This window comes from Styela clava, chromosome 12 (assembly GCF_964204865.1).
Source record: "Styela clava chromosome 12, kaStyClav1.hap1.2, whole genome shotgun sequence".
Lineage (NCBI taxonomy): Eukaryota > Metazoa > Chordata > Ascidiacea > Stolidobranchia > Styelidae > Styela > Styela clava.
This window is the reverse complement of record NC_135261.1, coordinates 11201892-11224807: the sequence shown is the minus strand read 5'-3', so window position 1 is coordinate 11224807 and position 22916 is coordinate 11201892. Positions and strand designations below refer to the sequence as shown.

At 37.7% G+C, this 22916-nt stretch overlaps 1 protein-coding gene across 1 annotated transcript; it reads right to left on the bottom strand.

Annotated features, from left to right (window-relative positions):
- Positions 1 to 1048: 1048 nt before the first annotated feature.
- LOC144430476 (uncharacterized) lies at positions 1049 to 21407 on the bottom strand. Its single transcript, XM_078118419.1, has 12 exons — positions 21228 to 21407; positions 20967 to 21037; positions 20474 to 20633; positions 20039 to 20246; positions 19812 to 19957; positions 3469 to 19233; positions 3167 to 3328; positions 2879 to 2961; positions 2549 to 2693; positions 2259 to 2375; positions 1507 to 1659; positions 1049 to 1370 (listed from the first exon to the last, which is right to left on the bottom strand). Exons 1-12 carry the CDS (start codon positions 21337 to 21339, stop codon positions 1276 to 1278), a joined length of 17217 nt encoding a protein of 5738 aa, XP_077974545.1. The 5' UTR covers positions 21340 to 21407; the 3' UTR covers positions 1049 to 1275.
- Positions 21408 to 22916: the final 1509 nt, after the last annotated feature.

The window sequence follows — 22916 nt, the reverse complement described above, 5'->3', positions numbered from 1 at the left end:
ATTGCGTCGATAAAATAAAAGCACCAGTAGGCTACTCCAAAATAACACGGTAATCCGCAACCATAAATTTGTTGTTTTGATTTGTATTCTTGCCAATTTCACCAATATGAGGTGTCCCTGCAACTCTTACTTCGCTCTATCGCAATGCCGCTACTCGATTAATTTCAAGATATCACCGTTACAGATATTCCTCAGTCTGCGATCCCACGAAGTAAAATTTATATAAAGTCTGTAGTTTTAGAACACTACTGGTGTGCCGCACGCACAAGGAATTTATGAAATTTTCGATGTCTAAGAAAGTGTTTTTAATCTGTCGCGGTCCACCCCAAAACAAAACTCAAAAAAATGGCGTTTTTCGTTTTAATTTTAGGACTTTATAAAGCCACTTTTACAATAAGAAAATTTTTAGTTACGGATTCACTTCTTTATTCTATCTTTAGCATCTCGTCGCTGATGATTATAATAAAAACTAACTCGTTTTCCTCAGAGGTGTCATGGTTCCATTCGAGAAAAAAAAAAGTAGTTATAATCGTCTTCGCGGCACAAGAATATGTCGAGGGAAATTTCGGATTTAGGAAGAATAAACACCGAAATCAAGATTTTTAGGGCTTGAATAACACGCGACGCTGACGTAAACAATGGAGATTTAAACAAAATGCAATCGCAAACGCCTTAGGGACAACAATTGATTGAAATTTTACGTGTCTTATGTAAACGTTTAAGCAGAAAATACATTAAAGCATAGGTTTATTGCTTGTTTAGTTTTACTTAATAACTAGTTTGACTTTGCCAAGTATTGCAAACTGGGCGGAAAAACGAGAATGTATGATGACCAACCACTATTTGGCTTTATACATACAACAGTGAATGGCGAAGTTGTACTCCGAAGCGTTTTATGCCTAAACAATCTGAGCAATGACGCTATGAGACCAACACTAAGTAATAGCGTCATCTTAATATATAACAACTTGTCTATCACAACAGCATTTTTTCAAAGCAAAAATAGAGGGGGCGCGAAGTTTGTAAAATTTTTCAAAGGGGGGCGCGGCTCGAAAAGTTTAAGAACCACTGTTCTAGAGCTTTGTTCCACACAATAGCATAAGAAAGACACATCTGCTGAGACAACAAAAATTCAAATTAAGTTTAATGAGTCAAGGTCACTTACATAATATCTAATAAAACACGAGCCCGAATCAGTGCGTTTATAAAAACATAAAAAGAAATAAAAAAGAGAATTAATAAAAAAAGGTTCAATGTGGATTAAAATATTAAAAATTAGTTTACTAATTTTCTGTCATCTGTCCAACGAAGTACGCCGTCGACTTTGATGTCGTTCAATCCAATCCACTGCTCCATAAATCCACCTAAACCTGTTACAACGCAACATTTATTTTTAAATTTGTCAGATGTATACATAATACCAGCAATATGTTTAGCCTCCATTCTTCATTTACAATTAAAAAACTTTGTCCTTATTGACTTCATTTTAACTAACACAATACTTACGATTAATGAATTTGTTTGTTTCCAAATTATGAATGCTAGCAAGATGCCCTCCGATTTGTTGACAGTGCATCTCAGCCATTCTCCAGTTCAATTTTGTGTTTTGATATTGGTAGCAATTGAAGTTAAACTCTGTCCATCCAGATGGACATGGCGCTGTATGAAGTGGAAAAGATTAACGACTATTGTTACTGAACACTGGAATTGCACCCAAAGCATAAAAGTCGGACGAACAAACAATACAAAAATAAGTGGAAACCTCTTCCAAATAAATCTCATGTATATTAGAAAACTACAAGACATGTAATACAAGAGAGCGGATGCTCAAATATATGGATACGAAAGCCAAAACGAAGTAGTACGAGTATGCAATGACTACAGGTACAGCAGTCTTCACGACCAACGCGGTTGCGGAATCGCCACAAAGGTCGCAATTTTGATGACGTAATCGCACACAAGACATATCCCATAGAGCCCACAGTAATTCAGAAATAAATTAAAGTAATAGCCTTCTAGCAAAATATACGTTCTTTAACCGCTGAAAATTTCAATGACATTGGTACAGTAGAGAGAAGTGCGATTTTTCCATAACTATAAGACGAATAATACCAACAACAACACGATACATATGTACACTTTGTGTCCAATAACAAAAATCAAGCAACAGGTTCATATATTTTAGACGTATCATCCAAGTGAATCACTAATTTATTCTATTTTTTTCAAAACTACAACTAGACAAGTTTCGTAGGTACTTGTATATCCACGATCCGCTTCTTGAATCGGCTGTTGAGTCGTCTCGATCAAACGACTAGTATATTGGTTCTTTGAAAGTCCCACGGTCGTCTTCAAAATTGTAGTGAGGCGATCATCTGTAATATTAGAAATACACAGTACATTGTCTGTTCTATATTACATGATGTGTAACTCCCCACGGCGCTGATGACACAATATTCTCATTTGAAAACATTCAATGGATAAATTTTTAATTTATACTAATCTTATATTACTTCAGTACTCTAAAATTATGCTATTGAATTTTCACCGGGACTCCTCTTGCACGTGAACGACATTTTATATTCACAAAGAACGTCATTCCATTTTCCAAATGTTTCATATATAGCAACAACACAATTTTCTTCCGAATTATGATGTTTTCTCGGTTGACCAGGAAGCCAGTTTACAAAATCCTGTATATGGAAGGAAAAGTAAATGCACCCGACACCGTATTTAAGCAAATATCATTTTTCTATCATTATTGTTACATACCAAATTGAACGCTTTTTCAATTTACAAAAGGTATTTATATCGTATATCTCTGGGAAAATATAATGTTATTCTTGACCATCCCTCTATACACAAAATATATACTCACAACCGAAGATTGGTCGTTCCACTTAAATTCTCTCTCGTTATCATCAATATGTAATCCAATCCATTGGTCAACGTAACCTAAGTCTATAGATTTAAGTATTACAATAGTTGTTTCAGTATTGACAAGGAATCTGCAGATATACCAACTTCGTTAATTGACCGTGTGCGATTTTATGGAATGGGTGATACTTTTGTATAAACGGTCTGTACATCACGTATTGCAAATAACACTACCAACAAGTAAAAAAAATGAATTATGCAGTTGGAACGGCTGTAAAAATTCACTTACCTAATATATAACCAGATTCATCTTGATCATGAATACTTGATAGACTTGAGGATTGTGATTCACAGTGGCGTTTAGCATCTCTCCACGTCATTAAGAGGGGAATGAATCTATAGCAGTTGGATCGAAATTTTTGCCAAAAAGTGGGACATGGCTGAGTCGTTGCTGTGAGAAATATGGTGAAATTACTTACTTTGTTTTAAGGGGAATCAGGCAGTCCTAGAGTTGTGTAATCGAAGATTTAGGTGTATTAACCTTGCAAATAAAAATCTCATCGATATTTACGAGTAAATTATATTATTTACCTTGGTCATCGAAAAAAATGGGCGCCTCTGTGCTAGACACGACTGTCGCGCTACTTCTAGCGGTGTCCTGATATTTTTTCGTTCTCCTTTTTGAGGTTGTTGCGATATCAGCCGTCGTGTATTGTTTATTATACATAGCGACCGACTTTATCGTTGTATTTTGCTGGCCTGTGAATAGCGTAGACGATGGGATCGCGGATCCTGTGATGATTCCCGGCGTCCTTTGGCTTTGTGTTTTATCACCGCTGTCAGCGGCAATGCCTTTGGTCAGCCAATTCGGCGAAGTATGGGCGGCAAACATTGTTGAAGTCGCTGTAATTAATTTTATTTTTGGTTGCTTATCAAAAATCTGATCAGTATACTTTAAATCAATTTTCAGTGGCGACGTTGCTTTTACAGCAGCTGTAGTTGTTTCTGCTTCAGAAACTACCTTTGTAGTTGCAGATGGAATTCCTTCTGTTGATACCGGGCGAACAACGGGTCTAGAAGTACTTTCACTTACTGCAGTAGCATGTTTACTTTCTTGTTTAGAGCTAGGCTTTGATTTTTCTTTGTAGCCTGTCATTGTTGTTTCAGAAGACATCTTTCTTGTTCTTGATTGTAAGAGAGCTTTTGGAGTGGTTCTAGACTTGCTCATTTTCATCCCACAACTTGAAGCCTGTCCTGAAGTCGAAGGTAAGGTGGTTTCTTTCGATTCTGCCACTGGGTGAACATCAATTTTACTAGTGGTAGTCAAACTTTTCTCAGTTTGACTAAAGGGATAGAGAGCATCTGTACCAATACTAGTTTTGGTTATTTCCAAACCGGGACTTCGTTTGGATGTTACGAATGCTTTTCTTGTCATTAAATCAGTTACTGGGTAAGAGGAAGGTTGACTTCTGTAAGTGGTAGGTTTTCCAGATTGTTTAGATTGCAAAACATCATCAGTGGCAAGAGTAGTATTGTATAATCCGATACCAGGAGAGCTGCCTTGTGTGTTTGATATATTATTTGGAAAGTATTTGGTTGTTTCATTTGGTTTCAGAAGAAATTTCGTAAAGGAAAGAGGATCTGTTGTTGCCGGAGGTTGTGTGGATGTTATTCGTAAAAAATCAGATTCATTCGTAATACCATGCGCTGTTGAGTAAATTTTTGGTTCCCTTTGTTTATAAGGAGGAAAGGTTTCGGTTATAAATGAATCTGATGGATCGTACAAGATATTTGTCGAATTATCAGGGGTACCAAGTTTGGATGTATAGGTGTATTTTGCTGTGACGTCTGTAGTTTTAGCGGGTTTGTCTGTAGGCACTTTCGCATCAATTTTAAATGTCGACTTATCAAGATAGGACGACGTCACGAGTTCCGCATCTGTGCCAAATAGCTGCAATGTTGGTGTTGTGGTAGGTTCGGAAACGGTAGATGACAAATAACGCTTTGATGTTTGCGGAAATGGTGCCTTTTGAGTTGGTAAACCTAATCCTGTAGTTACCGCATATGTCGGCATCAGACTAGATGGGAAAGAATCACTTTTAACTTCTTTTGAAACCGGGATATCTAACGTATTCGTTGATAATAGTAATTTATCAATGGTGGTAAGAGACAACTTAGTTGGATAAAATTTTTGTGACACTGGAAGAGCGGCTTCTGATCCTTGATCAGTTGATTCTTCAAATTCAGATTTCGTCTGAATTTCTGTTTGAGGAAATGTGTTTGTATGGATTGATACAATAGATTTGTCTGCAGTACGTGTAGGTACTTTAGCAGTCCCTGTATTCCGTGACGCTAGATAATCTGAACTACCTGTTTCCACTCCAATAAAAGTGACAAGTGTCGATTCATGATATGGATTTACGGTACTTCCGTTTTCCCTCTCTGTTGGCTTATTTGCAGTTATTGTCTTGTGTGTACTTCTTATCCCACCATGTGTTGCATAGCTCGCAATTTTTTCTTTGAGCACTGGAGTAGTAGTCATTCCAGCTTTCGTTTTCAAAGTTGGGGAGAAACTTTCATATTTAATGGAGTTGGTATTGAGAACTTGTGAACTAACAGTGGTGTCAGAAGCTGGGACTAATATTATCGGTTGTGTCTGTGTTTCCAAAGATTCATCAGTAGACCAAGAGGAATCTTTAAATTCAGGAACGGTACTGGTGTCCAATATTTGAGTACTAGTTTCATCTTGATTGATTTTTTCTTCCTCTTCTGTTGTGGAACCTAATGCTGAATCAGCGGTCGATGATTTATGTCTGATAATTGCAGTCATAGTCGGCAAGCTAACATTGGGAGTAGCTAAAAATGCTGTTTTCCTACGTTCTTCTGTCTGTGGCACATACATAGTGAATAAAGTCTCATTATCAGTGGAAGATTCAACTAACGAATTCAGAGTTGTCATCATTTGCTGTTCATGTGTAGTCAATTCCAATTCTGAACCAGACTGGTACTCGGCTGATATTTTTTCAGCAGGGAAGTGAGGTGTAGAAGTATCAACAGAAAAGATAGTCGTTGTTGTAGCACTAGTAGGGAATTCAATGTGAACCAACTCAATGGATACTGCGGTGTCGTCAAAACTATCATAAATTGTCGGCAAACTGACATCGGTAGTAGTCAAAAATGATGTTTTCTCAAGTTTTTCTGCCTTCGACACAAAGGTTGTCAACAAAGTCTCATTATCAGTAGAAAATACAATGGACGGAGCTTTTGTTGTCATCATTTGCTGGTCATGTGTGCTCGATTCCAATCCTGAACTCGACCCTTGCTCGTCTGATAATTTTTCAAGAGTGATATGAGGTGTAGAGGTATCGGTAAAATAGGCGGTTGTTGATGATAACTTCTTGTGCTTCATCGTAGTAGATTTTCCTGAAGCCCTAGTATGGACTTCAGTATACACTACATCAGTTGATGCTTCGTCGTCATCAAAACTTATATGCATAGTCGGCAAACTAACATCGATTATAGATAAAAATGTCGTTTCCTCAATCTTTTGTGTATGTGGCACATAGGTAGAGAGTAAAGTATCATTTTTACTAGAAGATACAATTAGCGGAGTCATCGTTGTCATAAATTGCTGCTCATGTGTACTCGATTCCAATTCTGAACTAGATGCGTATTCCGCTGATATTCTTTCGAGAGTGACTTCTGATGTAGAAGAGTCAGTAGTATAGTAGGTGGTCGTTGACGATAACTTCTCGCGTTTCACTGTAGTAGTTTTTTCTGCAGAACCAGTATAGATTTCAGAAGGCTCCTTAACCATTGATACTGTATCGTCATCAAAACTATCATACATTGTCGGCAAACTAACATCGGAAGTAGCGAAAAATGATGTTTTCTCAAGTTTTTCTGCCTTCATCGTTGGTAGTAAAGTCTTATTATCAATAGAAGATAGAATTGACGGAGCCTTCGTTGTCATCACTTGCTGATCGTATGCGCTCGATTCCATTCCTGAACTCGATCTGTACTCGGTTGTTACTTCTTCAACAGTGATATTTGTTGTGGAGGTATCGGTGAAATATGTGACTGTTGATGATAACTGCTCGTGCGCCTCCATAGTAGGCTTTCGTGCACCACTAGTGTGGAATTCGGTATGTTCTACATCAATCGATACTGTATCGTCATCAAATCTATCAAGCATGGTCGGCAAATTAACATCGGAAAAAGCTGAAAATGTTGTTCTCTCACGTTCTTCTGTCTGTGGCACATACATAGTGAATAAACTCGCATTATCAGTGGAAGATACAACTACCGAAGCCATAGTTGTCATCATTCGCTTTTTATGTGTACTCGATTCCGAACCTGAACCAGACTCGTACTCGGCTGATATTTTTTCGTGAACGATAAAAGGTGTCGTAGTATCGCCTGAATAGGTAGTCGTTGTTGATATCTGCCCCTGCTTTTCAGTAGTAAGTTTTTCTGCAGCCCCAGTATGGAATTCAGTAGGCTCCATTTCAATTGATATTGCTGTGTCATCGAAACTATCATATAAAGTCGGCAAACTAACATCGAACGTAGATAAAAATGTTATTTCCTCAATTTTTTGTGTCTGTGGCACATATGTAGCGAATAATGTCTCATTATCAGTAAAAGATAAACTTGAAGGAGCCTTTGTTGTCATCACTTGCTGCTCGTGTGCACTGGATTCCATTCCTGAACTCGATCCATACTCGGTTGTTGTCGTAGATGTAGTCTCATTATCATTAGGAGACACAAATAACGAAGCCATCGTTGTCATAAATTTCTGCCCATGTGTGCTCGATTCTAATTCTGAACTAGATGCATATTGCGCTGATACTCTTTCGAGAGTGACTTCTGAAGTAGAAGTATCAATAGTATAGGTGGTCGTTGACGATAACTTTTCGTTTTTCACTATAGTTGGTTTTCCTGCAGCACTAGTATGAAGTTCAGTAGGCTCTATATCCATTGATAGAGCGTCGTCATCAAAACTATCATACATTGTGGGCAAACTAACATCGAAAGCAGCGAAAAATGATGTTTTTTCAAGTTTTTCTGCCTTCGACGTTGTCAATAAAGTCTCATTATCAGTAGAAGACACAATTGACGGAGCCCTTGTTGTCCTCAATTGCTGCTCGTGGGCGCTCGATTCCATTCCTGAACTCGATTCGTACTCGGTTGTTACTTCTTCGATAGTGATATTTGTTTTGGAGGTATCGGTGAAATATGTGACTGTTGATGATAAATGCTCGTGTTTCTCTATAGTAGGCTGTTGTGCAGCACTAGTATGGAATTCTGTATGTTCTTCATCAGTTGATACTGTATCATCATCAAAACTATCGTGCATGGTCGACAAACTAAAATCGGGAGATGATAAAACTGTTGTTTTCCCTGGTTCTTTTGTCTGCGGCACATACAAAGTTAATAATGTCTCATTATAAGTTGACGATGCAACTGACGAAAGCATCGTTGTCATTCTTTGCTGTTCATGTGTGCTCGAATCCAATCCTGAACTGGATTCGTTCTCGGCTGATATTTTTTCAGGAATGATATGAGGTGTGGAAGTATCGGTAAAATAGGTGGTTGTTGATGATAACTTCTTGTGCTTCATCGTAGTAGGTTTTCCTGTATCACCAGTATATAATTCAGTATACACTACATCAATTGATGCTTCGTCATCATCATAACTATCATGCATAGTCGGTAAACTAACATCGGAAGTAGATAGAAATATTGTTTCCCCTCGTTCGCCTGTCTGTGGCACATACTTAGTAAAAAAAGTCTCATTATAAGTGGAAGATGCAACTAACGGAGCCAACGTTGTCATAAATTGCTGCTCATGTGTGCTTGGTTCCAGTCCGGAACTAGATCCATACTCGGCCGATACTTTTTCGAAAGTGATATGTGTTGTTGGGGTATTGGTAAAATGGGTTTTCGTTGACGATAACTTTTCGTGTTTTACTGTAGTAGGTTTTCCTGCAGCACTAGTATGTAGTTCAGCAGGCTCCATTTCCATTGATACTGCGTCGTCATCAAAACTATCATACATTGTCGGCAAACTAACATCGGAAGTAGCTAAAAATGAAGTTTTCTCAAGTTTGTCTGCCTTCGACACAAAGGTTGTCAACGAGGTCTCATTATCAGTGGAGGATACAATTGACGGAGTCTTTGTTGTCATCACTTGCTGCTCGTGTGCACTCGATTCCATTCCTGAACTCGAGCCGTAGTTGGTTGTAACTTCTTCAATAGTGATATTTGTTGTGGAAGTATCGATGAAATATGTGACTGTTGATGATATCTGCTCGCGCTTCTCCACAGTAGGCGTTTGTGCAGCACTAGTAGGGAATTGGGTGTGTTCTTCATCAATTGATACTGTATAATCATCAAAACTGTCATGCATGGTCGAAAAACTAAAATCTGAAGTAGATAAAAATGTTGTTTTTCTTTGTTCTTCTGTCTGCGGCGCATACATAGTGAATAAAGTCTCATTATAAGTGGACGATGCAACTGACGAATCCATCGTTGTCAGTCCATGCTTTTCATGTGTGCTCGATTCCAATCCTGAACCAGACTCGTTCTCTGCTGATATTTTTTCGAGAGGAATATGAGATGTGGAAGTATCTGCAAAATAGTTGGTCGTTGTTGATATCTGCCCTTGCTCCTCAGTAGTAAGTTTTTCAGCACTAGTATGAAGTTCAGTTTGCTCCATTTCAATGAATACTGCCGTGCCATCTAAACTATCATACAAAGTCGGCAAACTGACTTCGAATGTAGATAAAAATGTTATTTCCTCAATTTTTTGTGTCTGTGGCCCATAGGTAGCGAATAATGTCTCATTATCAGTAAAAGATACAATTGACGGAGCCTTTTTTGTCATCACTTGCTGCTCGTGTGCGCTCGATTCCATTCCTGAACTCGATCCGTACTCGGTAGTTACTTTTCCAATTGTGATATTCGTTATAGCGGTATTCTCATCATCAGTAGAAGTTACAATAAACGGAGACATCGTTGTCAAAAATTGCTGCTCATGTGTACTTGATTCCAATTCCGAACTAGCTTCGTATTCAGCTGATGCTCCTTCAAAAATGACTTCTGATGTAGAAATATCAGTAGAATAGCTGGCCGTTGACGATGACCTTTCGTATTCCACTGTAGTAGGTTTTCCTGCAGCACTAGTATGGAGTTCAGTAGTCTCCATATCTATTGATACTGCGTCGTCGTCAAAACTATCCTCCGTTGGCATCATTTGTTTCTCATTTGCACTCGATTCCAATCCGGAACTAGATCCGTACTCGGCTGATACTTTTTCGGAAGTGATATGTGTTGTTGGGATATCAGTAGAATAGATGGTCGTCGACGATAAGTCCTCGTGTTTTACGGTAAAAGGTTTTACTGCAGTACTAGCATGGAATTCAGTATGTTCTATATCAACTGATCCTGCGTAGTCATCGGAACTATCATGCATTGTTGGCAAACTAACATCGGAAGTAACAGAAAATGACGTTTTCTCAAGTTTTTCTGTTTGTGACCCATAGACACTAAACAAAGTCTCATTATCAGTGGAAGATACACCTAACGAAGCTAATGTTGTCATCTTTTGCTGTTGATGTATACTCGATTCCAATCCTGAACCAGACGCGTAATCGGGTGATATTTTTTCACGAGTAAAATGAGGTGTAGAAGTATTAGCAAAATAGATGGTGGTTGATGAAATCTGTCTGTGCTGCGTAGTGAGTTTTGCTTCAGTACTAGTATGGAGTTCAGTAACAAAAGAAGACTCGGGTAACGGAGCCATCGTTGTCATCATTTGCTGTTCGTGTGCGCTCGATTCCATTCCAGAACCGTACTCGGTTGTTACTTCTTTTTTGATATTTGTTGTAGTGATATTTGTATAATGAGTGGTTGTTGATGATAACTGCCCATGCTTCTGTATAGTAGGCTTTTCTACTATAACTGGAGCAACTTGTGTTGCTATCAGTTCAGATGCTGATGCTTCTTCTGACATAAAGTCATTGTTAGACATGCTTCCACCATCTTCCGGATAACTACGATTCAGAAGCGTAGATCCAAAAGTGGTTTGTTCTTGATAATTTGAAATACCGTTCAATTGTGCAGCAGTAAAGACAATCTGAGAAATCGTTTCATATGTTGTATGATTGTTTACATCCGGGACATCTTCCGTTGTCCCGTAAAATGACCAACTAGAACTTTCATTGTCTAAATTGAATGCTGGGTCCATTGGCGCTGGATCGGATGAAAATTGCGGGGATGTTTTGTTTTCTGGCGGTAATAAAGCAGATGTTTCGGAAACCTCTGCTGAAGAAAAATGTTGTTCGGTATCTAGAATGTTAGTTATGTACGTTTCGGATAAGATACTTGTATAAAAAGTTGTTATATCATCTTTCAACGTCCCATCCATATCCAAGTATGAATCAATCATTGAAGTCGGTAAGTCAAATGGCACTCTTGATGTTTGCTTGCTTTCAATATCAACGGTATATGTAGTAGGACTACCATCCTGTGTTTGATATCCTGAACCAGAAATACCAATATCGTACAATGACTTAGTAGTGAGTAAGTTGCTAACAGGTGCGCCTTGCGTACTTCTATTTGTTGCTGACGAAGCATTCTTTACAACTTGTACCACCGGGAAAGCGTCTAGGTTCTCGAAACCAATTGATGTGGTATTTGCAACAGACGAATAATGAGCAGGCTTAGTTGTTTCGAACGTTAAGAGTTGTTTTTCCGCTTCTGGTTTTGATGATGGTTCTGATGGGAAAATATCACCTGATAACGATGTAGTATATTCATCCATAGCATTGATTGTATTGACTGCATTATCCCCAGAAGGAGTAATGCTAATGGTTGTTGTTGTTGTGATTGAAACATTCTGCGTTGTCGTTCTAGTCTCAGTTGATGTTTCCGATGTCGTTGACAAACTTTCACTATCGGAATATGTCGTGTTTTCAGCGTTTCCAATGACCACAATATTCTTATCGGTATGTGCATTCACATTTGTATTCAGAATTTGATCTGCAGATATATTGCTCGAATCAAAATCACCTGAAAAGTCAAGATATTGAAGCGGTACTAAAGTGGATTCCCGGATAATCTTTGTGGCCGCATGTTCTGAGGATATAAGTGTATGCATGGGGAAAGCATTTGATACAAGGGTTTGCGTATCAGACAAGTTATCGTCTTCAATTGAAGGAGCTCCCATTTCTGTTTTAAAAGAATTAGAAGGCTGTGGAGTTGTAATAGGTGGATGAAGTTCAGAAATGTTTTCGCCTGAAGAAATAAACAGGCTGTCTTGGTTAAGCATTGTCGGGACGTCAGAAACGCTCGAAGGTTTTGTTATTACAATAGAATCATCTTCAAATTCAGTGGATACGTTTTTATATTGTGAAAAATTTTGAATTCCTGTTACAGGTGGCGTTGACATTTCACGAAGAGTTGATAGGCTATCTTTTGCAGGAGAAACTACTGTCGTGTTAAATGTTTTCACTTTTGATACCGTGTTCGTGAGCGTATAATGCGACCCTGAACCAGACGCAGATGATTCCATTGTTTGATATTGGGAATGGTATTCCAAAAACGACGTCTGCTCTTCAGTTGAGATTTCGTATTCATCAGTGATTTCTGTTGTTGGCAATACCAAAGTACCACTCTCCACAGTTGGTTTCATTTGAATATCTCCATTCTGAGCCATTGGTGTAAATATACCTGGTCTTCGTGAGGCTGTGTCTGTCGGCTGACCATGCGTTGAATATGTGGGAGATGTCATCATGTATGGAGCTTGATCTTGAATATGTGCTTCTGAAACTATCTTGCTAAATTTATTTGTTATGTTGTTAGGCAAAGCTGTTCTTTGAATCCTTATTTTCGTTGTGTGGGAACCAGAATATTCGCCCCCACTACCGGGAAGCATTCCAATATTAGTACGAGTAGTTTCCATATCCAGTGTTAGCAATCTTGAAGAAGTTACTTGTTCTTCAGAAGAATTTTCAGTTTTTGACATTTCAAATTTTGATTCCGTTGAAGCTTCATACAAAGCGAAGTTTTCGACATCAGAAACAGCCGTACTCAGTGGTGTCTCAACAGAGTCAATATCGTCTACGGATGATTTCTCATCGCTTGAGCTTTCTGAAAAGTCAGTTGCTTGATAAGTATCAGAAACATTTTTGACGGGTTTTGTCTTAACGAATCCATCATAGTGATCATACATTATAGAGCCTTCGGCAATATTAATAACATTGGCCGGGCTGACAGCTACAGAAGGATGTTGCCCAGATAAAGATTCGTCGGTAAGACTTTCAAGGACATTTGAGGTTTGCTGAGAATATAAAGCAATTTTGGATGCATAAGGAGTAAACTTACTAAAAGCTGTGGAAACATCAGTCGTCTCGTCAACCAAAGCAGTTTGTTCTCCAGATGATCTTCCGTCGATAATAGTTTTGGATTCACTAGTTCCCGCATCAGTTAGAAACTCATACTCACCAGAAACTCTAGTGGCATTTACAATCTCGGTGACGGAAGCAGTCTTTTTCCCAGATGATGATTCATCGACAGTGCTATCAGTTAATTGAATAGTTTGTTGTGTATCATACATTTTGTCGATAGCATTTGCTCCAGTAATGTGTTCGGCAACACTATAAGCACCAGTCGGTGTGTTAACATAAAGAGTAAGTTCTCCAGAAAATAGCTCATCAGTAACATTTCTCACTACTGTTGTGTAAAATGTTTTTGCTGTTGATGCCGTGTTCGGGGGCGTATGATGGGATCCTGAACCAGACGCAGATAATTCCGTTGTTTGATATTGAGAATGATATTCCAAAAACGACGTCTGCTCTTCAGTTGAGATTTCGTATTTATCTGTGATTTCGGTTGTTGGCAATTCTAAAGTACCACTCGTCACAGTTGGCGTCATTTGAATATCTCCGCTCTGAACCATTGATGTAAATATACCTGGTATTCGTGAGGGGGTGTCTGTAGGGTGATCACGTGTTGAATATATGGGAGATGTCATCATGTATGAAGCTCCATCTTGAGTATATGCTTCTGGAACTATCTTGCTGAATTTATTTGTTCTATCATTGGGCCAAACTGATTTTTGAATCAAGATTTTTGTGGTGTATGAACCAGAATACTCGGCCCCACTACCCGGTAGCATTTCAATATTAGTATGAGTAGTGTCCATATCCAGTTTTAGCGAATTTGGAGAAGTTACTTGTTCCTCACAAGACATTTTATTTTGGGATATTTTAAATTCTGATTCAGTTGAAGCTTTATACAAAGTGAAGTTTTCGACAACAGCCGTTATCAGAGGTGTCTCAACAGATTCAATATTGTCTACGGATAATTTTTCATTGCCTGAGCTTTCTGAAAATTCAGTGGCTCGATAAGTATCAGAAACATTTTTGACAGGTTTTGTTTTAACGAATTCATCATACATTGTGGAGCCTTCGGCGACATTGATGACTGTGGTCGGGCTGACAGCTACAGGAGGATGTTGCCCCGATAAAGATTCGTCGGTAAGACTTTCAAGGAAATTTGAGGTTTGCTGAGAATATAGAGCAATTTTGGATGCATACGAAGTGGACTCAGTAAAAACTGTGGAAACATCAGTCGTTTTGGCAACAGAAGCAGTTGGTTCCCCAGATGATCTTCCTTCAATAATAGTTTTGGATTCAGTATACCCTGCTTCGGTAAGAAACTCATACTCATCAGCAACTTTAGTGGCATCTACAGCAGCAGTTTGTTCTTCAGATGATGATTCCTCGACAGTGCTTTCAGTTAATTGAATAGTTTGCTGTGTATCATACATTTTGTCGATAACATTCGCTTCAGTAATGTGTTCCGCAACACCATTAGCACTAGTCGGTGTGTCAACATAAAAAGTATGTTCTCCAGAAAATACTTCATCAGTAACACTTTCTGAGAAATTAATTCTTTGTGGTGTAAGTGAAATAGTTTTTTCTTCGGTATAATTTTCATACATGGTGAAATCATCAATATCAGTAATATCATCAGTTGATATAAAATCGAAATCAATATGTTCCCCAGACGATATTTCATTGCTAATAGTTTTGGAAAACTCAGTTGTTCGCTGAAGAGTTGAACTTTCTCCGAGGGTATATGCTTTGGTGAAAAGTTCTTCTATTGAATACCGATCTCCAGAAGCAGTATTTTCTTCAGGCGATAATTTGTCGGTTATGCTTTCTCTGAATTCAGTGGTTTGGTGTGAAGCTAAAGCATTTGCCAAAAAATCTTTCGTTGTTAAAAGTTCATGCAAAGTAAACTCATCTGCCCCTGTAATCACATTTTTTATTTTTGTGACAGTAGCAACTTGGTCGCCAGATAACTCATATTCGGCGGTTTGAGGGAGTTTTGTGGTTTGGTGGAATTTGGGAGCACTCATAATTTGAGTCGGTCTGAAAGCAGTATAGTTGGACTCTCCAAAAAACGCTTCATCAGTATGGCTTCCCGTGAAATTTTTTGGTTCTTGAGAAACTGGAATACTCCCGGAAGCCTCTACCTCTCTACTTCTATTAGCTGATATGGCAATAGTCGCGACACCTCCTCCAGACAATATATCTTCGCTGCTCTCTGGGAAATTTGTAGTTCGGTAAGAAACCGAAACATTATGGAGTGATTTCGTTTCTGTTAAAACATTATACGATGTATAGTGATCGATATCAATGGCAACTTCTGACGATTTTGTAACAGGAGTGGTATATTTTCCAGAAAATATTTCTTCTGCAATACTTTTCGGGAAATCAGTGGTTTGGTGAGAAATTGTACTATCGCGGAGACTTGCTTCAGTGGAAATATCAGTCGATTTGATAACTGTAAAAGGGGTTCGTGCACCATTACTTTGGTTAAAAAGTAATATGTTATCAAAAGTTTCGGCCGTCGTAGACACTGCTTCCGACTCAAAGTCATCAACAACAGTGACAAAACTAATTGATGGGACGACAGAAATCAAATGTTCTCCAGCAGAAATGTTGTCCATTACGCTACCTGATATTTCATCTATTTGGCGAGAATCTGAGAATTCGGAAACTGGATTAGTGACTCCTCCATACGGCATTTCATTGGTAACGCTCTTTGTAAATGTATGGTGAGTCACAGAAATATTGTTTGGAATCTTTCGTGTTGTTGCGCCAACAGAAGCAAACTTTTCTTTATTGCTAATGCTGCCAGGAAATTCCGTATTTTGGTAAGATTCTATAACGTTTTCAGGAGTAAATACTACTAAATTTTCATACGGTGTTAACACACCAGTAGCTGTAGCAACATCGGTGATTTTACCAATAGAAGCAGTATGATCTCCAGATAACAATTCATGGCTGACACTTTCTGTGACTTTAGGACTTTGATAAGAGACCTTACCAGTAATGTTCGGTTCACTTGAAGTATCATAAGATGGATAAAAATCTTCAGCAACGGTGAAATCATCAGTCGGCTTGGCAGAAGAATCGGTTTGGACAGCAAGCGTTTCTCCACTGCCAAGGATGCCTGATAATTCAGTAGATTGATTAGACAACGTTATTTCATTATCAAGAGTCTTTGCTTCTGTGGATAGTCCATACGAACTAAACTCCTCCTTAAGAATGACAAAATCAAGTGACGTAACAATTGAAACAGTAGGATCTTCAAAAGGGTCGTTGTCGCTAATGCTTTTTGTGGATTCAGTGATTTGTGCAAAATCTTTGGCATTATCAGGAGATGTTGTTCCAGTGGAAGTTCCAAGTAAAGTATAAAAGTCGGAGGTGCGGACGACATCAGTTGAATTTGGGACCGACGGGGTATGTTCTCCAGATGATGCTTTGTCGCTAATGTTTTTTGACAATTGTTCAGTGGTTTGTTGAGAAAACAAATCACTGTGGGTAGTCTTTACTTCTGTGGAAAACTCATATGGAGAAGCGTATGAAGCTATACGAGCGTCTGTTGCCATTGAATAATAAAAGTCAGATTCTTCAGAAGATAACTTATCAACAGGACTTTCAGAAAATTCAGTGGTTTGGTGAGAAAATAAAAGATCATCAAGAATATTTGTCTCAGAGGAAATTTTATGTGAAACAAAGTCGTCTATGGTAAAATGGTTTGGCATGGAAACTGGAATTGTATGGTCGTAAGAAGAGAGTCCGTTGCCGGTTTTTTCTTTGGTTGAAATGTCCTGAGGGAGATTGTTTCTCGTATAAATAGTAACATCAGTCGTTTCGGCTACAAAAGGGATGTGTAATCCAGAAGATGAAACATTTGCAGTAGCTTCACTTGCAGGATATCTTTGGTAAGAAGCAAGGCCGTCAAATACACTGATATCAGTTGTGAATGTTTCAAGCTGGTTCAGGCCTGTTACGTGTTTGGTGTTTTTTTCATCCTCTCTGTTTACCGTTTTTTTGACGTCACGTATAGAAGTTGCTTTTGAAACATCTGTTACATCAACGTGTTGTGGTTGTCGTGCATTTTCCGAAGGTTGTGTACGTGCATATTTTGATTCCATCTCTTTATAAAGATCTGGTAGTTTTGTAGTAACAACAACTTTTGGGTCCGCCCTTTTAGTATTAACTTCTGTTAAACTATGTTCAACTGCTGTAATAGTTTGTATCGAATTAGATCTGAGAGTTGTTTGAAAGATTGTAGCAGATTTTTCACCAGGAAAATTATTACGAGAGATTGTATCAGAAGTATGAAAAAATTTAGTAATATTTGGAGAAGTATCCACAAACTGCACCTTTGAGGACAAAGCTTGCTCCGTACTTTGTGAAGCAGACGTCATGTCTGGTAGTTTACTTATATACATCTTGGTATTCATCTGATACTTGTCCGGAATAATTGAAATCAACAAATTGTCACTAGAAGTCGCTGACACTGGGCTTTGAATGGACTCATTTGATACCCCAAAAGGCTCTGTTATTAATGGGGTGAGAGTAGAGTAAGTAAAGAATTGGTTTGTAAGGTTGTCTGACGCCTTCGCTTTAGAAGGGCCTGGGAATTCAGTGTTATTCACAACAGGAAATTTACTTTCTGAAAATTCTTTCTTTGGTATTCTAAAAGTGTTACTTTCACTTGAAAATATTGACTTTGATACTGTTTGTAATGGAGCAATAGTTACATCGATTGCAGTGTTGTAAGAGCTATCTTTCAAAATAGACGTTTCAGTCGATACAATAGATTTAGAAGAGATTGTCTTTAGTTGAGGTTGCAATTCATGGTCTGACATATTTCTACCAACTATACTCGTTATAACATTTGTCGGAATTGTAGCAAGGTCTGGCGAATCTGCACAATCTATCTTGACAGCTTCATTTAGTATAGCTTTTGTTCTTGTCAGCAACAGATGGGAATCTGTCCAGACTGTTGTAGAAGCAGTAACAATTTCTGTAGAAAAAGTTGAAGTAATTTTTCTATCATCTTTAGATGATCTATTCAGAAGATCTTGAAGAACTGACAAATCTATTGTGTCACTCCGCCTGCTTGTATTATATACTTTCGATGGGAAATATTTTGAAAACGCCGACGTGAAGGTTTGAGGCTGTTTAATTGGTATATTAGTGGTAAATAATTTGCTGACAAATGGCACACGATTTGGAGACGCTAAATTTGGTATTTCGGTGGTAGTGTCAGATATCATCGGTTCTGGAGTATTCATTAAAGCTATAGATACTTGCTGCGCAAACGAACTTTTTTTGCCATTTGACAGTTTTTCTGAGTCTGCAGTGGTAGCCAAAGTAGTTGTTTCTTCAGATGTAATGTAATCTGTTGTTGTTAATAGCAAATTATTTATACTAGTTGGAGTGGACGGAGACTGTGATTTGATAATACTTTCAGTATCTGGCACTTCGAATGTTGGTGTTTTGGATGAAGTTGTGCTGAGGCCGGAAGTGCGTAACGTTGGTTGCAAAACAACTGAGGCAATTGTTCGCGAAGTTGCGAATACAGAGGGATCGGATGTATCTCTAGTGTCTAACTTTTTTGTAAACAAGGATGCTTTCAATGCCATTGAGTACGTTGGATCACTATCTTCTTCATTATCAAGCAATGGATGAACTGTATATGGAAATATAGTTTTATCGTTGCTGACTGATGGATGCGGCGTTGTCCATGCATACACATAGCTAGGGTATATTGCACTAGTTGAAGAAATTTTCGAATATGAGTTAAACGTGTCTGGTACTGTCGATAAGTCTGGGGTCATCGTTGCGATATCAGCCAACTTTGTCGTTTGAATTGTATCTGCTTTGCTTGATGTAGCTCTTATATTATGCCCCGGAGTAGAACTGAATTGGCTAACCGGAGTATACATTTTGTTTGTGCCATCTGCTATGTCTTTAGGAGTCTCTGCAATATGCATGAATGCAATAAATACGCATAGCTGGTTTAATATATAATAATATTCAATGATGAAACGAGAGTAACAGTAATTTGGTGTCGAGCATATATTTCATAGAGCATCTAGTGATTGGACCACATCGAATTCGTAACTTTCTAGCTCTTTCTACCTCGGGGGTCTTAAACTAGCAGTCCTTGCGCCTTCGCTAAGTAAACGGAAATGCCGCACCGAAGCATTCCGAAAGTGTTATGTAGGCGAGTATGTAAGTAACTTGTACTCCAAGTGGACAATACCGATAGTTTGATAAAAGAAAAGTGGCATCATTTTACAGGCTGATGTTTAACAAAACATTTTATTGCATTGATAACAAAACCAATTTTGTAGTATTCAAAATACATAACATTTAAAATACCGTTTACCCAAGCTTGCAAACGTCTAACACTCGCATCGAACGGCTTTCACCAGCCTCCTTTATATTTAAGTATGAAGGATAATAGTTAATAACTAAGAAAAGTAACACGATGTCAATTAGAAAACTAGTCGAGGCAGATTTCAAAAAACTATCTCGCGGTATAAACAATGTTACCTTCTGAAACAAGAAGTTCCACAGACTTCGTTTCATCTTTCAGAGCTACTCTTACTTCACAGAAGTAAGTTCCCTTGTCAGAAGGTCTAAGCTGCCACAAAGTAAGAGATGCATTTCCAGCTTGAAAGGAAATTCTCACTCTACCACTATGGAAAAAATACGTAAATCATCATACAAGACATAAAACTAACGTTTAGATTTTAGAAGAACAAGAGTATGCTACTTACATATATTTGCCATAAGCTTTTGGATAAAAGTAGAATTTTACAACATCTTCTCTGTACTTTCCAACTTTTTTATACCAGTGTATTCGGGGAAAAAACATGGGTCGATTATTTGGATAGAACGATGGAGCGCTGAATTCGCAAGGTAGAGTAACTGCTCCTCCAACGTTACCAATTTGCGGAGATTTGGTGCGTACATTAAGACTTAATTCTTGAAATAAAAGATATTTGTTTGAATACTGGTGCATATTAGTGTACCATGCTCTACCAAAAATAAAGTTTTTGTATGACCTTTAAAGTAAAAGTACATTTATTCTTTCAATAAATATACCAGACCAGTATTCGCCAAATATCTTAGCTCTACAGGATTATATTAGTTAAAGGATGATTAACCTATGTGAGCTAAGTAATTGAATCATTCTTAACGCAGTCACTAACCTTTACATTCATCACATTTTCCAACGCAGTCGATGCCGATTGGTTTTTGTTTCAAGCATGATGCTTTGTTCAAAGAGCAGTAGTTTTTGTAGGTTCGCCCATTATTGCCACAAATGGAAACCCGACGCGATCGCCGGCATTTGAAACGACATTCGCATTGCTTCAAATAAATTCAAAAATAATTCCAGGCATATTATAATGAGGTTTGTATCAGCTCCGATACAATAAATTATAAGTTTCGAACTTAATAATGAATATCGAGGCGCGATAAAAATGAATAGTGGTAAAGCGCATGGAAGCGTTTGTTTAACAGTTTTCAATCTGCATGAATTTGTAGTGCCGTGAACGGAGGCAAAAATTGCAAGAATCGTGTGAGTATTCAAGACTCAAGTATTGTATTTTTTGAAGAAGATAAACAGCAGCATTAACAAGATCGTAAAAGACAGAAATATAAAAAGTTAAACTTATCCATCGTTGGATTAGCAACACTAACCCGATGGTCATTGCACTCCGCTCCGTATTTGCATTGCCAGTTTCCCACGCATCTAAGCACTTCACCGCCAGCTAAGGGTACAAGTAAACTAAGATTAGTTATATTAGTAAATTTGGATTCAAAGTATTACTTATTTCCATTTTAAATAAAATTATATCATTAATAAATACAATGGATAAACTGAAATGTTGACTGAAGCAATCAGAATAAGACAAACAATATCTACATATCGTAATAACGTATTTTATTCAAGAATCTCACGTAATATTCCAGTTTTCGTCACTCCACTTTCTGTTAATCTAAGGGATGTCAGGATTATGAGAATAGCAATATTGATAATCCACAATGGTTTTCTCACAATTTGATTTATCATCTTCTGTAGATCAGCATGCTTTTTTGTATAATGTCACTTCGTTACTTAGTTACATTAATTAACTAATGCTACCAATAAAAATGAAAATTCTGAAAGCAAACTTAACGAAATAATACATTATTGCTTATAAGATATAATTGTGGAACAACCTAATTTTATACACCAAACATGCCCAAGGGATGAAACGAATATTGAAAAAGTATTTATACTTGAAGTAACCTGAAAAACGTTGCTATAATGAATATATAGAATAAATCGTTTTCTTAAACCCCAGCGATATGAGAAATAAATCGAATCAATGTATCCACAGGTGCGTCCGAACAAATTAAATGAAAAACAAGAGAGCAATGCTAAAATATATGGATTCGTCCATCAGAGCGAAGCAGTTCTTACTTTGACGCTACCGGTACCTACGGCGCTGCTCGCCATAGCAGAGCAAGAATTTCGTTACACACCACCGACTTTCGATGAGCACGTGATCAAAAAAACAAAAAGAAGCGTGCCAGCATAAAAACAAATCCATTACGTGCCAAAAAAACGAATCCCACAGTGCTATCAGGAATATTTAAAATAAATAAAAGTAATGCCCTTCTAGAAAAAAAATTCATCTTTATCCACTGAAAATTTTGAAGAAATTGGTCTGTAATCAAAGAAAAAAGCGACTTCTTAGGTTTTCCACTAGGTGTCCAAAAATAATGCAAAACGATCGTTATGTCCACTGACATGTCTAATAAAATAATCTGTTTGTCTCACTGTAAATGTTACCCTTGTAGAGGCCATTCCCAACCTCAACCTGGTGGGAATGAAAATACTAAACTAGGCGGTCTATGATAGCTCCTGAAGCTACGTATATAATATTAAATCTGTATTTCTATATAGCAGCTATTTCTCCGACGAATAATGACCATTGAAACGATCAAATTCCATTATGATGAAATATGCATTCGCTACATGAAACCAGAAGGCAATATCAGGGTAATATTGAATTTTTGTCTTTTTTTATTTATCGTACTCACACCGGTGCCTCGCCTAGTATCTCTGCAAATTTCTTTTATTATGACCCATTTAGATTGCTGTTTCGAGTTTTTCAGTCAAATACTGACAACTTTTTTATGTGGAGACGCATCATCAATCAAATACCTGCCCGTACGGAATTGATCAAGGAGCCAAAACTGCAGAAAACAAAAACACACGAGTTAAATATATACGTCGCACACTTCGTTTTACGTCACCAACCATTTCGCACTTTCCTTCGAAAAGACGTGCGAACTACGCAAGTTGCATAGAAAATGAAGTAAATAAAAAAACAACAACGGAAATAAAGCATATATTACGAAATATAGCAGTTAAAAATTTGCAAAATGCGTTATAAATATTGCTGCAAAATGCTATTCCCTAAATAAAAACTATTAATTTGTTCGAAGCACACATTGAAAATTAGATCACTGGTTTTTAGAGGGATACGTTGTGTATGAGTTTAAACTTGAGAACTTGAAAATCACGATCCTGCTCACACAAATTTGATCAGTTTAATTTTTCAGATGAAAAATTACCAAAAAGCACCCAACTATTATTAA